This window comes from Procambarus clarkii, chromosome 33 (assembly GCF_040958095.1).
Source record: "Procambarus clarkii isolate CNS0578487 chromosome 33, FALCON_Pclarkii_2.0, whole genome shotgun sequence".
NCBI lineage: Eukaryota > Metazoa > Arthropoda > Malacostraca > Decapoda > Cambaridae > Procambarus > Procambarus clarkii.
Genome location: NC_091182.1, coordinates 24,768,011 through 24,782,309, shown reverse-complemented (window position 1 = coordinate 24,782,309; position 14,299 = coordinate 24,768,011). Strand labels below are relative to the sequence as shown.

The 14,299-nt window shown below is 44.6% G+C and overlaps 1 protein-coding gene across 1 annotated transcript; it reads left to right on the top strand.

The window, feature by feature from the left end:
* The first annotated feature begins 10,928 nt into the window (after positions 1–10,928).
* Positions 10,929–11,696, top strand: LOC123748795 (putative per-hexamer repeat protein 5). The gene has a single exon (XM_045730941.2). It carries the CDS (start codon positions 10,929–10,931, stop codon positions 11,694–11,696), a length of 768 nt encoding a protein of 255 aa, XP_045586897.2.
* Positions 11,697–14,299: the final 2,603 nt, after the last annotated feature.

Sequence of the window (14,299 nt, the reverse complement as noted above, 5' to 3'; positions counted from 1 at the left end):
GTGTATGAGCTACGAGGAGAGACTACGGGAATTAAACCTCACATCAATGGGAGACATAAGAGTTAGAGGAGACATGATCACCACATACAAGATTCTCAGAGGAATTGATAAAGACAGACTATTTAACACAAGGGGCACACGCACTAGGGGACACAGGTGGAAATTGAGTGCCCAAATGAGCCACAGGGGACGTCAGAAAGAACTTTTTCAGTGTCAGAGTAGTAGACAAATGGAATGCATTAGGAAATGATGTGGTGGAGGCTGGCGCCATACACAGCTTCAAGTGTAGATATGATAGAGCCCAGTAGGCTCAGAAACCTGTACACCTGTTGATTGGCGGTTGAGAGGTGACACCAGAGAGCCAGAGCTCAACCCCCGCAAGAACAACTAGGTGAGTACACACAGCCACTCCCCACCTGCCGCAGCAACAACAGGTAGGAGAGGAATGTAAGGCAGAAGGTAAGCAGTCCGCAATAACAAACACAGCCGCAAGAGTGTGAAAAAGCTGATGAAGGGACTTGCACTATCGCAGATTAACACCGGCGAGCGTTTACTGAAGCAGCCGCCTTCTTCACCAACTCCAGAGACCAGGGGGAAGGGGGAGCCAAAGACCAGGTGGACGGAGAATGGGGGAAGGGGAGTCCAGAGATCAGTGTGTCTCTTTGTGTCTGCAGGCTTAACACTTCTTTTGTGTTCTTTAAGTCTGTCATTAAGTGTACGGCCAGTTTCCCCACAGTCTTGGAGAGGACAAGATGAACAGGAAATAGAGTAGACATTAGCAGCATTAGCAAGAGGAGGAGCAGTATGAACCAGATTACTGCGAAGTGTTAGTTTGTCGAAAGGTGAGCTTTATGTCAAGAGGACGGAGGGTATTAGTGAGATTTTTTAGTTCAGATATGAAGAGATATTTGAACTCTCTATACTATACTATACTCTCTATGACACTCAGTAGCTGGTGTCTACTTTATTTCCTGTTCATCTTGTCCTCTCCAATATTTTGGGGAAACTGGCCGTACACTTAATGACAGACTTAAGGAACACAAAAGAAGTGTTAAGTCTGCAGACACAAACAATGTTCTCTTCTGTCGTGTTAGGAACTCTAATCATCCTATTGATTGGTCTTCTTCTAAAATAATCTTTCCTGCCTCTAGTCTTCACAGTCGCCGTCTTGACGACTCAGCTCTGATACACAACCCACCCAACATGAACCTAAGTCCTGGCTCTGTTACTGTTGACTCTTCCCTTACACATTACATACTCAAATGTTCTAACCTTTCTAACAAACGTGACCTAACATAAGCCTACCCATCCTTTTTTTCTCTTTCTCTTTCTTTTACTTTCTCTTTCGTTCCCATTTAATCCTTTTATTATATCCCCCCCTACATATCCTTTATTACACCTATCTTTCGCCTTGATTTTACCTACCTCTAAGATTTCCTCCTCCCTACCTCTAAGATTTCCTCCTCCCTACCTCACTCTTGCCTAACTTATGCCCGTGCCTTTCTTATCTATTCACACTCGACTTGATAATGGTCCAGGACGGACCCAAACGTCGTCGTCTTTTCATCCTCTAGTGTGCGGTTAGGTCAACGACGAGTATGGTCAACTAATCAGCCCAGAAGTAAGGGGGGGGGGGGCTATGAAAAAGGGTAAAAGTACTGCACCTGTTGAAGATGGCGTCACCTACGACATACTCAGTACACTGTGTGAGGTGTCTGGGAATCCACTACTCCACCTGCTTAACAAATTATTCTTAAGTGGAGTGTTGCCCATACAATGGAAACACGCAATAATTGTTCCTATACCGAAGCCCAATGACCCTGGCAATTACAGACCCATCAGTCTCGCGTCATGCACATGAAAGAGGCTTGAAAGGATCATCTTAACCCGACTGTTGCACAAAATAGGCAGGTTAGGGGTTGGGGTCAAAGGATTTATTAAAGGACAGAGCACAACAAATTGTATAGTCAATTACTTAGCTAATGACAGCCAAGTACTCTGTATTTGTTGACATCAAAGGACCCTTTGACAAAGCACAAGGGATTGCGCTCCTGGACGAGCTTGCATGCATGTGTGTCAAGTGGAGACTCGTGAAATGAACGGAAGACTACCTCACAGGGAGAAAAGTCAAGGTCTGCTTCAACGGAGCAGTAACAAGAACAATGAGTATGGAACTCGGGACCCCCAAAGAGGGGTCTTAAGCCCCACACTATTCAACATACTTATGAACGCCATTGCAAATATTGAACTTCCGGAAGAAACACAACAAGTGGGATATGCAGTTGATGTCCTAACACAAGCTCCCACCTTGAAAAAAATAAAACCGTCCATTGAGCTCCTTAGAAGGAAGTGTATTGAACTCGGTTTCACTCTCTCCACAAATATAACAAAAGCATATTGTCATCAAAAGCGAAGAGAAAATGAAGAACTACAAATTAATAGTGAAACATTTTAGTGGGTTGACCACTATCGGTACCTTGGCGTCACTGTCGGCTCTAACAAGGGGAAGAAAGAGGAGCTCAACCAACTCATAAGAACATGCAACAGTCGACTCGGTGTACTGAAAGCAATGACCTGGAATGGATATGGAGCCTCTATTGCCGTGCTTAAAATGATGTACACAGCCTATGTGCGCTCCGTCATAGACTATGCCGCACTAGTTTTATGCACCTACTTCCAAAGCGATATGAAAAGGCTGGAGAGCATTCAAAACGAAGCCCTGATAAGCTACTTTGACTGGACGGTAGAGCGCCGGTCTCGCATCACGCAGGTCGGCGTTCAATCCCCGACCGTCTAAGTGGTTGGGCACCATTCCTTACCCCCGTCCCATCCCAAATCCTTATTCAGATCCCTCCCAAGTGCTATAAAGTCGTGATGACTTGGCGCTTTCCCCTGATAATTAAACAAAAAATCATACTTGGAGTCCCAATAACTACCAGAACATCTAATCTACGGGAGGAGTTGTCCCTCCCCAGTGTTAATAGCAGAATCAGGGAACTGAATGCTTAGCTTGCAATTAAGAAAACCAGAGATCCCCCATTACCATGATATTGCCAAGAAAAAACTGAGTTCTGTGCTACTTACAGGAGGAAAGAGGAAAAGCAATAAAATGACAACACCGATCAGTTTTTTTACCTCGAAGAACTTCACCTGTTTGAGCAAGCCCGTGAGCTCATGCCTGTAGAGAGATTACCTCCCTGGGAGGATGAACCATGTAGGATCCCCATCAATGAGATGCCAATGAAAAAGTCCAAGAAGATACCACAAGAAATAAGGTATCTTGGTGAAATTTATAAAGAAGCTGGGAATGAATCCGATCAAATCTACACTGATGGGTTATCTAATCCTGCCAATGGCAGGGCTAGGGAAGCATACACTGTAATTAAGAATAATGCCTTTCAAAACGCAAGAGAAGAAAAAGCACGTATTGAGAACACAACACAACACAAAAGAAGCGAAGAACGCCTCTTCAACACAAGCAACTGCCATTGTTATGGCGTTAAGATTTCTTGAAAGAAACACTAACGGCGCAGTGATCCTCACTGATTCAAAAGCAGCACTACAAAGCCTTAATAAAAATCGGACAGAAAACCTTGCGATAGTTGCTGAAATCAAGAAAGTTGTGAGGGTACTAACCAATCAGGGAAGAGTCGTCAAGTTCCTGTGGATCCCCTCCCATGTTGGAATCTGTGGAAATGAACGAGCAGATGTGCTGGCTGGTGAGGGCGCTGAAGGAGACCATATTGAATACTTCATACCCAAGAATATGATACAAATTAAAGGTATCATCAGGCAACATCACCGTGACAAAGTTACTGAGGAAAGGAGGATAGAAGAACAAATCAGCGAAGCTGTACGATGGTACAACATGGTTGCAGCTGGCAATCCCAATCATTATGGACGAAGAGGAGGCCGCGGGAGAGAATCAGTAATAGGAAGAATTCGTCTTGGATACAAATATCCATGGAGATTCGGGATGGAAACATCAGTTGAGCAGAGGAGTTGCAGAATCTGTGGTGAGAGTGACGGACACCACCTTGACCACTACCTGAGAGAATGTGAACATCTAAAAGACATTAGCAATGTGTGTAGCATAGTAAACCCCACGTTGAGTTAGGAAAATACTATCTGTTAAATATAAATGCTGTTCTCAAAAGATTCCCCCCATTTTGCACCCGCAAGATAACTAAGTTTTTAAGGGTTGACAAATGTTGATCCTCTTGTTTGAGGGGCTGTTCACTTGAGACAGTTAAGTAAGTCCGAGCTATGTCTCAGTACAAGTGACAGGATGAGCAACCCAGCAGGTTTTCTTCCTATTGAGAAGTGTTGTACATGCTGCTATGGCGGTGTGTGTCCACTCACAGGATCTCTATTTTGAGGTTTATCTTGAGATGATTTCGGGGCTTAGCGTCCCCGCGGCCCGGTCCTCGACCAGGCCTCCTTTATGTTACCCCCCCCCCCCCCAGGAAGCAGCCCGTAGCAGCTGTCCAACTCCCAGGTACCTATTTATTACCAGGTGAACATCAGGGGGTAAGAAACTCTACCCATTTGTTTCCGCCTCCACCGAGAATCGAACCCGGAACCTTAGGACTACGAATCCCGAGCGCTGTCCACTCATCCTGTCAGGGCCCCTGCCTGACAGGATGAATGACGCTGCCCAATAAACTCGCCCCTCGGGGCAAAATTTAAACTTAAACATACCAGAGGAAGACTAGTGTGTGTGTGCGAGGCGGAGGCCAGGAGCCACGGGGTAGGAGTCCCACCAAGAGTGGGCGGCTCGTTGATACCTGGTTTCGTGGCTCTCTCCATCACACTGTGCACTGATCGTCAACTGATTCAACTTCTATTTATATGGAAATTTCTGTGCTGATTTAGGCCAACACTTGCATGGTAACTGCTGATAGCAGTACATGACGATGCTGAGGGTCAGAAGCTTACAGGTTACTGGAACTGTCGGTCTTTACTACCAAATGGCATCAGCCCCTGAACATATCACAATTAATGTCTAAATTAGCTTGTACTATTCAGTGGAATGTGATTTTCTCCAACTATAATAACTTTTTTATAGAATTTGTGTGAATCCCAGACCATGTTGGGGTTGGATATCATGACTTTGTACATCGATTGGTCACTGAGACAAAGAAAATAGAGGCTGTGACTGGCCTATGTAGTGCAGTTGTAAAAAACATGCAAGTTTTAATTACTTCAGATTAATAAGACCTGATGGCTGCAGTATCAGAAGCTATGAGAACTTTTATAATTGTAGATATTTGAATGGTCAGCACAGTGATCGGACCGAACAATGTTATGGAGGTGTTGCGGGAATTCATCTTGGCTACACTGCTGACCCATCTGGGAAGTTAGTGAAGCTGTATGTCACTGCCAGAATATTCATCCTGTGGGTGTACATTCACTGCAACACTATATTACTCAATGTGAAGCTGAAAAATATTTTACACCATTGTACACTCAAAATTATTTTTAGAGTGTACAATCAAATACAGTACGCAACTAACTTAAGAGTCTGGTATATTGGAAGACATCCAAATTATTTATCCTAAATTTACTTGCCTTTATTAATTTTTGCCTAGGAATCCATCGCTCTCCTGTGTGGCCGTGAACAACAGAAAGTTGCAGTAACAAATTGTTAAATAAAACTTGTAAAATACCTAGAATATACTAGATTGTAACCTCATGAAATGTCTATGTTCAAATCTACAGTTAGGATCTTGTAGATCCTGTAGATCATCATTCACGTCTCGTGTATGATGTCTGTTGTAGCAGCAGCCTCACTGTAATATAGCCCAACTGTATTACTCCGATTAGCTCCAAATTGTATATTAATCTCTTCATTAAAGATGTTAAAAATAATAAAGCTAAATTTCCACTGGAAGTTTCTGAACACTTCTCAACTGCGTCATACTCGGATGCCTCACATTACAGCATTCACTATGTGACCCTTCATATGTTGTGACATGTGTTGGTACGTATGTCGTGTCTATGTGGCTCAACATGTGGAAACTGTGCTACGCCAAGTGCATATAAGTTACCTGATGAACGCACGTATATCATAGGCTATCTTGAGAGGTTATCTTGAGATGATATCGGGGCTTTAGTGTTCCCGCGGCCCGGTCCTCGACCAGGCCTCCACCCCCAGGAAGCAGCCCACATATAACTCAAGAACATACATATCTATGAAGAACATGCAAATACCTCATGAACACCTGTACTCCCTCATGAATACAGATCATGAAAATAGCGAGTTAGTCAATGAATGACCATGTTCGCTTGAGAATTTGCTCTCGCTCTCTCTTTCACTCTCTCTCTCTCTCTCTCTTTCTCTCTCTCTCTCTCTCTCTCTCTCTCTCTCTCTCTCTCTCTCTCTCTCTCTCTCTCTCTCTCTCTCTCACTCTCTCTCTCTCTCTCTCTCTCACTCTCTCTCTCATTATTAATTTTCCTATATCGGTGAGGGGTTGCCGAGCAATTTTGTTAACAGCTGAGCAAAAATATCACTTGGCATCTATTTTTGTGGTGAGTGACGTCATTTGTTTACCCCCGAAGCCTGGCTTACATGTCCCAACACGTCCACGATGACGTCATGGAGGTCAGAGCGTGTGGGCAGCTAAAGCTGTTTATGCTGGTTATATGTTCTCTCATTTTCTCTCTCTCTCTCTCTCTCTCTCATTCTCTCTCTCTCTCTGTTTCACGTTATATGACGCCTAAAGTATCCATCCCAATCAGCCATGGATTGGAATTCAGTCACATGGTAATTGAGCTCTTCCTAATTTGCAATTATCAAGCGATTCAAAATTCCGCCAGTGTTTACGAAACTGTTGGCAACAGACATAACAAGAGCGGGTGAATGCGTGATTAGGGGGAAGGCGGTGAAAACATAATTATAAAAAATCCCATTATCATTTTTGTTTCTCATATAATTGCCAGCCAGATTGTTTTTGATGGCGTTGATTATGATTCTTCTTGTTAACACAAGATTATATCAGAGAAGCTGTTTGGTGTGTGTGTGTTCACCTTGTTGTGCTTGCGGGGGTTGAGCTCTGGCTCTTTGGTCTTGCCTCTCAACCGTCAATCAACTGATGTACAGATTCCTGAGCCTACTGGGCTCTATCATATCTACACTTGAAATTGTGTGTGGAATCAGCCTCCACCACATTACTTCCTAATGCATTCCATTTGTCAACCACTCTGACACTAAAAAAGTTCTTTCTAATATATCTGTGGCTCATTTGGGCACTTAGTTTCCACCTGTGTCCCCTAGTGCGTGTAACACTAGGCAGTGCGTGTGCGTGTGCGTGTGCGTGTGCGTGTGTGTGTGTGTGTGTGTGTGTGTGTGTGTGTATGTGTGTGTGTGTGTGTGTTTTGGCCTCCACCACCTTCTCACTTAGCCTGTTCCAACCGTCTACCACTCTGTTTGCAAAAGAAAACTTTCTAATATTTTTTCGTTCCTATGTTTCCTTAGCTGCAATATGTGTCCTCTTGTTATTGAAGTTACTGGTTTCAGGAATTCCTCTCTGTCAATTTGGTCGACTCCTGTTAGTATTTTGTAAGTGGTGATCACATAACCTCTTTTTTTTAATCTTCTATTTTTGGCATATTTGACGCCTTTAGCCTCCCCGATAGGGATCCGGTCGGCCGAGCGGACAGCACGCTGGACTTGTGATCCTGTGGTCCTGGGTTCGATCCCAGGCGCCGGCGAGAAACAATGGGCAGAGTTTCTTTCACCCTATGCCCCTGTTACCTAGCAGTAAAATAGGTTCCTGGGTGTTAGCCAGCTGTCACGGGCTGCTTCCTGGGGGTGGAGGCCTGGTCGAGGACCGGGCCGCGGGGACACTAAAAAGCCCCGAAATCATCTCAAGATAACCTCAAGATAACCTCAAGATAACCTCCCCTCATAACTCTTGTTTTTCTTTTCCGGAAGCCATCCTGTAGCATGCCGTTGCACCTTTTCCAGTTTATGTTCTTCTTGAGATGTGGGCACCATACAACTGCTCCATATTTCAATTTTGGACTCACAAAAGTCATGAACAGTTATTCATGTTTAGGTAGGGTTAGGCTTCTTCCGATACTGAACCCATGTTCTTGTCTTTTCCTCTCTGGCCCTCTTACACTTTCTGTTGAACCAATCATGTTTTCTGGTCCTGTATCTTTGTTTTGGTATGAATGTTTGTGTGCCTTCATCGTATATTTCACAAAATTTGGCATTTACTTCCTTGCCTAGCAACAAGTCTGTCCAAGTAAATTCAATAAAGAATTTGCGAAGTCCCCCATAATGTCCTCTCTTGAAATCAAGTTTATCAACTGTTTCAATGTCCCCATTCTCTTATAGATTATATCGCAAAGCATATTTAATTTCCAACAGGACATGATCACTCTTACCCAAGGGAGGAAGGTACTGGACGTCAAATATCTCCTCTTCCTTCCTGGTGAATATTCCAGTATTGACGGTGCATCCCCTTCCCTCATTCTTGTGGCCTGCTTCACGTGTTGATACATGAATGTCTCCAGAATGAGGTTGACAAATCTGCCTGTCCAAATGTCCTCAGTTATTGCTTGGTAGGCCTCCCACCTGAAAGGTCACAAAGTGAAATTCATGTGGATTCCACCTCATGTTGGAATAGTGCTCAATGAGGTGGCGGGTGACTTGGCCAAACGCACCTTGGCCAAAACGCACCTTATGTGTGTGTATCAAAACCACAAGTTGACACTGAATGTGTTTTAACAATGAGACAAATAAGAACCAAAATAAGAAATGTTCAGACACAGGCAGAAGTGGCGAGAGGTAAAATGTATGAGGGAAGTCAAACCATGCAACATTGTGAGTCAAAACACCAACAGTTCACTTATGGTAAAAGGAAAACTGCTTGAAGTGACTGTACACATGTGGCTCAGGTTTGGGTACAAATATTACTGGGAAAATGGGATAGGTGTTAATGATAATGAAACCAAGTGTAAACTATGAGGGTATGTTAAGGTCTCACACCCTCACCCATTATGTTCTTGAGTGTCCGTTAAGTAATGTATATAACAACGCTGAGATACGGACTGTTCCTGAACAAACAGCCTGGATGTGTCACAACGGAAAGATTGATGATATTCTGGAGAGATGTAAGAATTTTGAACAAAGATTTAACCCTTTTCATGAATTGTCTGAAGGTCTATTGCAAATTGTCTAAGGTCCCAATATCTGGGACCTTAAGCTGAATTATATCTTTTAGCTCCAATATTTTTTCTCACTCCATCTATACTGGTATATACAATTTTCAGGGACACGTTCCCTTCCCTTTGTCCTTTACTCCCCCCTTCCTCTAACAATTTTGTTGCTTTGTTATCATGTACCAATTCACTGGCTTTCCAGTCCCTAACACTTTGTAGAAAACATAATTATTTCTTCTTCATTTGTATTCCCATTTAGACGTTTCCCTTCATCGAGGTTTATTTTCAGTTTTTCTGTCTTCCTTAGAGAGATGTTTTGCCTTATTGACCAAAGTTTGCCATCCTCATCACTCTGCTCTTTCCTGGCATTTCTCAGCAATTCCGTCATGTGTTTCACTACATTAAACGTCACCCTTAAGGGGCGGTTCTTGTCTTTCTTATATTTTCCTATCCTCCTAAAGTCACTGACTTGTTCCTTTGAATTTAGGCCTTCTCTTAAACCTACTATTTTCTCAATGATTTTCATGTCTTATGCTGCTCTGTCCACCCTAGGGGATATTTCCTGTTCTAAATATCCAAAAATGATTATGGACTCACTTCTATCTGTAGTGTTTTGTACAAATTTACAGTTGATAACCAATTCTTTCCTAATTGTTATCTAATTTCTGCATCTTACTAGTCTTTCTGATTTTGACTGTGTGTATATACTATTTGTGTCTGCAGAGTTGAGCTATTAGCTCTTGGAACCCGCCTTTCTAACCAATCTATTTTTCTTCTATTATACATAGTACGTATATTTCTCTCTAACACACACACACGCACATCCCCAGGAAGCAACCCGTAGTAGCTGTCTAACTCCCAAATACCTATTTACTGCTAGATGAGCAGGTGCATCAGGGTGAAAGAAACTCTGCCTATTTGTTTCCGCCTCCGCCGGGAATCGAACACGGGCCATTAGGACAACGACCCCCAAGCGCTATCCACTTAGCCGCGAGGCTCGCGGCTGAGTGACTGCAGAATCGAGCTATTAGCTCTTCGACCCCGGCTTTATAACCGATATATTTTTTCCTCAATTATGTCTGCTACATATATTTCTCTTTAACACCTACACACATCCCCAGGAAACAGCCCGTGGCAGCATTCAAACTCCCAGGTACCTATTTACTGGTTGGTATGTGTACATTTACTATGTGTGCCTGCAGGATCGAGCTGTTAGCCCTTGGACCCCGCCTTTCTAACCGCCGGGTGTTAAAATGGTTGGTTATGGGGATAGGAGTTAGAGAATTAAGACTTCAAATACAGCACAGGATGAAGGGAAAGCAACTTCCAACTTCTGAAAAATAGAAAGACTTAGGAGTGGACATAACTGGAGATTTACCACCAGAGACACACGTCAGCAGGATAACGAGGGCAACATATGACACACTGGCAAATGTCTGGTTATCCTTCAGCAACTTTGACAGATCCCTTCCGAGCTCTGTACACATCTTTTGTGAGACCTGTTATTGAGTATGCTGGCCCGGCATGGAACTTCTACATTAAGAAACACAAACCCAAACTAGAAAAAGTCCGAAAATATATAACAAGGCTCGTTCCTGAGCTAAGGACACTGAGCTATGAAACAAGACTGAGGGAACTAGAGCTTGCAACACTGGACGAAAGAGAGAAAAGGGCAGACATGATAACGACGTGCAAGATACTAGGACTGACATGACCCTGCAGGACTGGTGTTGTCTTCGTATACACGGAACGGCCATATGGGATGGTTTTGTTTTCTCATCAAATCATCGACAACGGAGTTGCAGCAGCACTTTGATACCTCCACCATTGCTGGCACTAGCACCTCCACCATCGCTGGCACTGGCACCTCTACCATCGCTGGCACTGGCACCTCCACCATCGCTGGCACTGGCACCTCCACCATCGCTGGCACTGGCACCTCCACCATCGCTGGCACTGGCACCTCCACCATCGCTGGCACTGGCACCTCCACCATCGCTGGCACTGGCACCTCCACCATCGCTGGCACTGGCACCTCCACCATCGCTGGCACTGGCACCTCCACCATCGCTGGCACTGGCACCTCCACCATCGCTGGCACTGACACCACCATCGCTGGCACTGGCACCTCCACCATCGCTGGCACTGACACCACCACCATCGCTGGCACTGGCACCTCCACCATCGCTGGCACTGGCACCTCCACCATCGCTGGCACTGGCACCTCCACCATCGCTGGCACTGGCACCTCCACCATCGCTGGCACTGGCACCTCCACCATCGCTGGCACTGGCACCTCCACCATCGCTGGCACTGACACCACCACCATCGCTGGCACTGGCACCTCCACCATCGCTGGCACTGGCACCTCCACCATCGCTGGCACTGGCACCTCCACCATCGCTGGCACTGGCACCTCCACCATCGCTGGCACTGACACCTCCACCATCGCTGGCACTGACACCACCATCGCTGGCACTGACATCACTGTAGTGTATTCCTCCCTCAACAGTGAAGGGAAATGACAATTACTTTTTTCAGGTTATCTATTAATTCAGAAATCGTTCCGGCGCTTGCATGTTTTATTATTATTAAATTATCACGTCATAGCAACCACTGAAACTACTTTTTGGCAACCTTAAAATTCCGAAACTGTTGTCAGACATTTTATTCACATTGTCAATCGTTTTTATAGACAAATTATTTCACTGTGGTAAATTGTTTGTTTATTAAAAGTGTTGGAGATGTGTGACACTGTTGTGAGAGACACATGACACACTGTTGTGAGTGTGTGAGACACATGACACACTGTTGTGAGTGTGTGAGACACATGACACACTGTTGAGAGTGTGAGAGACACATGACACACTGTTGTGAGAGACACATGACACACTGTTGAGAGTGTGAGAGACACATGACACACTGTTGTGAGAGACACATGACACACTGTTGTGAGTATGAGAGACACATGACACACTGTTGTGAGTGTGAGAGACACATGACACACTGTTGTGAGAGACACGACACACTGTTGTGAGTGTGAGAGACACATGACACACTTGTGAGAGACACGACACACTGTTGTGAGTGTGAGAGACACATGACACACTGTTGTGAGTGTGAGAGACACATGACACACTGTTGTGAGTGTGAGAGACACATGGCACACTGTTGTGAGTGTGAGAGACACATGACACACTGTTGTGAGAGACACGACACACTGTTGTGAGTGTGAGAGACACATGACACACTGTTGTGAGAGACACGACACACTGTTGTGAGTGTGAGACACATGACACACTGTTGTGAGAGACACGACACACTGTTGTGAGTGTGAGAGACACATGACACACTGTTGTGAGACACATGACACACTGTTGTGAGTGTGTGAGACACATGACACACTGTTGTGAGTGTGAACCTCAGGGACTCTGGTAAATCTTATAAGATCCATCACTTGGTCTCTTATAACAATTAGAGTGTCGAGCATCGCTAGTACTGAGTTCAGGTCCTTACAAGTACTCGTGTCCTAGAGTCAGTACTCTTAGAATTTGTTTGATAGAATTTGATTGATGATAATTCAGTTCTGCTTTCCGATTGCTGATGTTCAGAATAGATCCTGATGAGTGTGTGTGTCTTTGTTCCCGTGTGTTTGTTCTGCTCTTGTTTATTGGTTACTTATGACTTATGTGGCGTTATAATAGTTTCATACAGACACACACACACAGGGGCCTCGTAGCCTGGTGGATAGCGCGCAGGACTCGTAATTCTGTGGCGCGGGTTCGATTCCCGCACCAGGCAGAAACAAATGGGCAAAGTTTCTTTCACCCTGAATGCCCATGTTTCCTAGCAGTAAATAGGTACCTGGGAGTTAGTCAGCTGTCACGGGCTGCTTCCTGGGGTGTGTGTGTGTGGGGAGGGGGGGAGAAAAAAAAGTAGTTAGTAAACAGTTGATTGACAGTTGAGAGACCGGCCGAATGAGCAAAGCTCAAGCCCCGCAAACAAAACTAGGTGAATACACACGCTTCCCTCACCAGCAGAACACTCACCACGGAGGCGATTTGAGAAGGGACAGAAGAAAGTGAGCCTCAAGGAATTACAAATAAAGCAAATGAGCTTGGAGTTTGGGTATTAGAAGAAAACCCAGACATAACAGCACTCACAGAAACAAAGCTAATGAAAACCATAACAAATGCAGTGTTCCCACAGGAATATTATGTTATGAGAAAAGAGAGAGAACGAAGAGGCGGTGGTGGTGTAGCTCTGCTGGTAAGAAAGGGCTGGGACTTTGAGGAGATGGTTATTCAGGGCTGTGAAGGTTTCAGTGACTACATAACAGGTATGATAACAACTGGAGAACAAAAAATTATAGTCGTAGTCATATATAATCCACCACCAAATGACCGAAGACCCAGACAGGAATATGATAGAAACAACATGGCCACCATGTTAAAGCAGCTTCTGTTGCCAGCAGGAATGGATCTGTACTAGTAATCGTGGAAGGCTTCAACCACGGGAACATAGATTGGGAGAACAGAGATCCGCATGGAGGACCAGAAACATGGAGAGCTAAGCTGCTGGACGTGGCAACAAGACACATTCTAAGCCAGCACATCAAGGAACCAACAAGAATGAGAGGAGAAGATGAACCAGCCATGCTCGATCTGATATTTACCCTAAATGAGTGGGATATAAGGAAAGTTAAGATGGAAGCACCCTAGGGAATGAGTGACAACAGTGTATTGAACTTTGAGTACCTGGTAGAGATAGGAATTATCTCCCCCCAAAATGAACTAGGAAACAAAAGGCTGGCATACCGAAAGGGGAACTATGAGGAGATGAAAAGTTTCGTAAGGGAAATACCTTGGGACACAGACCTCAGAGATAAGTCTGTACAAGATATGATGGACTATGTCACCCAAAAGTGTCAGGAGGTAGTAAACAGGTTCATCCCGGCCCAAAGGGAAAAATCCGAGAAGCAAAAGAAGAATCCATGGTATAATAGGGCATGTATGGAAGGAAAGCGACTGAACAAAAGGGCGTGGAGGAACTTCCGGAATAGCAGAACACCAGAAAGCAGAGAGAGATGCCAGAGAACCAGGAATGAGTATGTTAGGGTGAGAAGAGA

Coding starts and splice junctions, on each gene's coding strand:
- LOC123748795 (XM_045730941.2), top strand. CDS start 10,929: ATGGGATGGTTTTGTTTTCTCATCAAATCATCGACAACGGAGTTGCAG.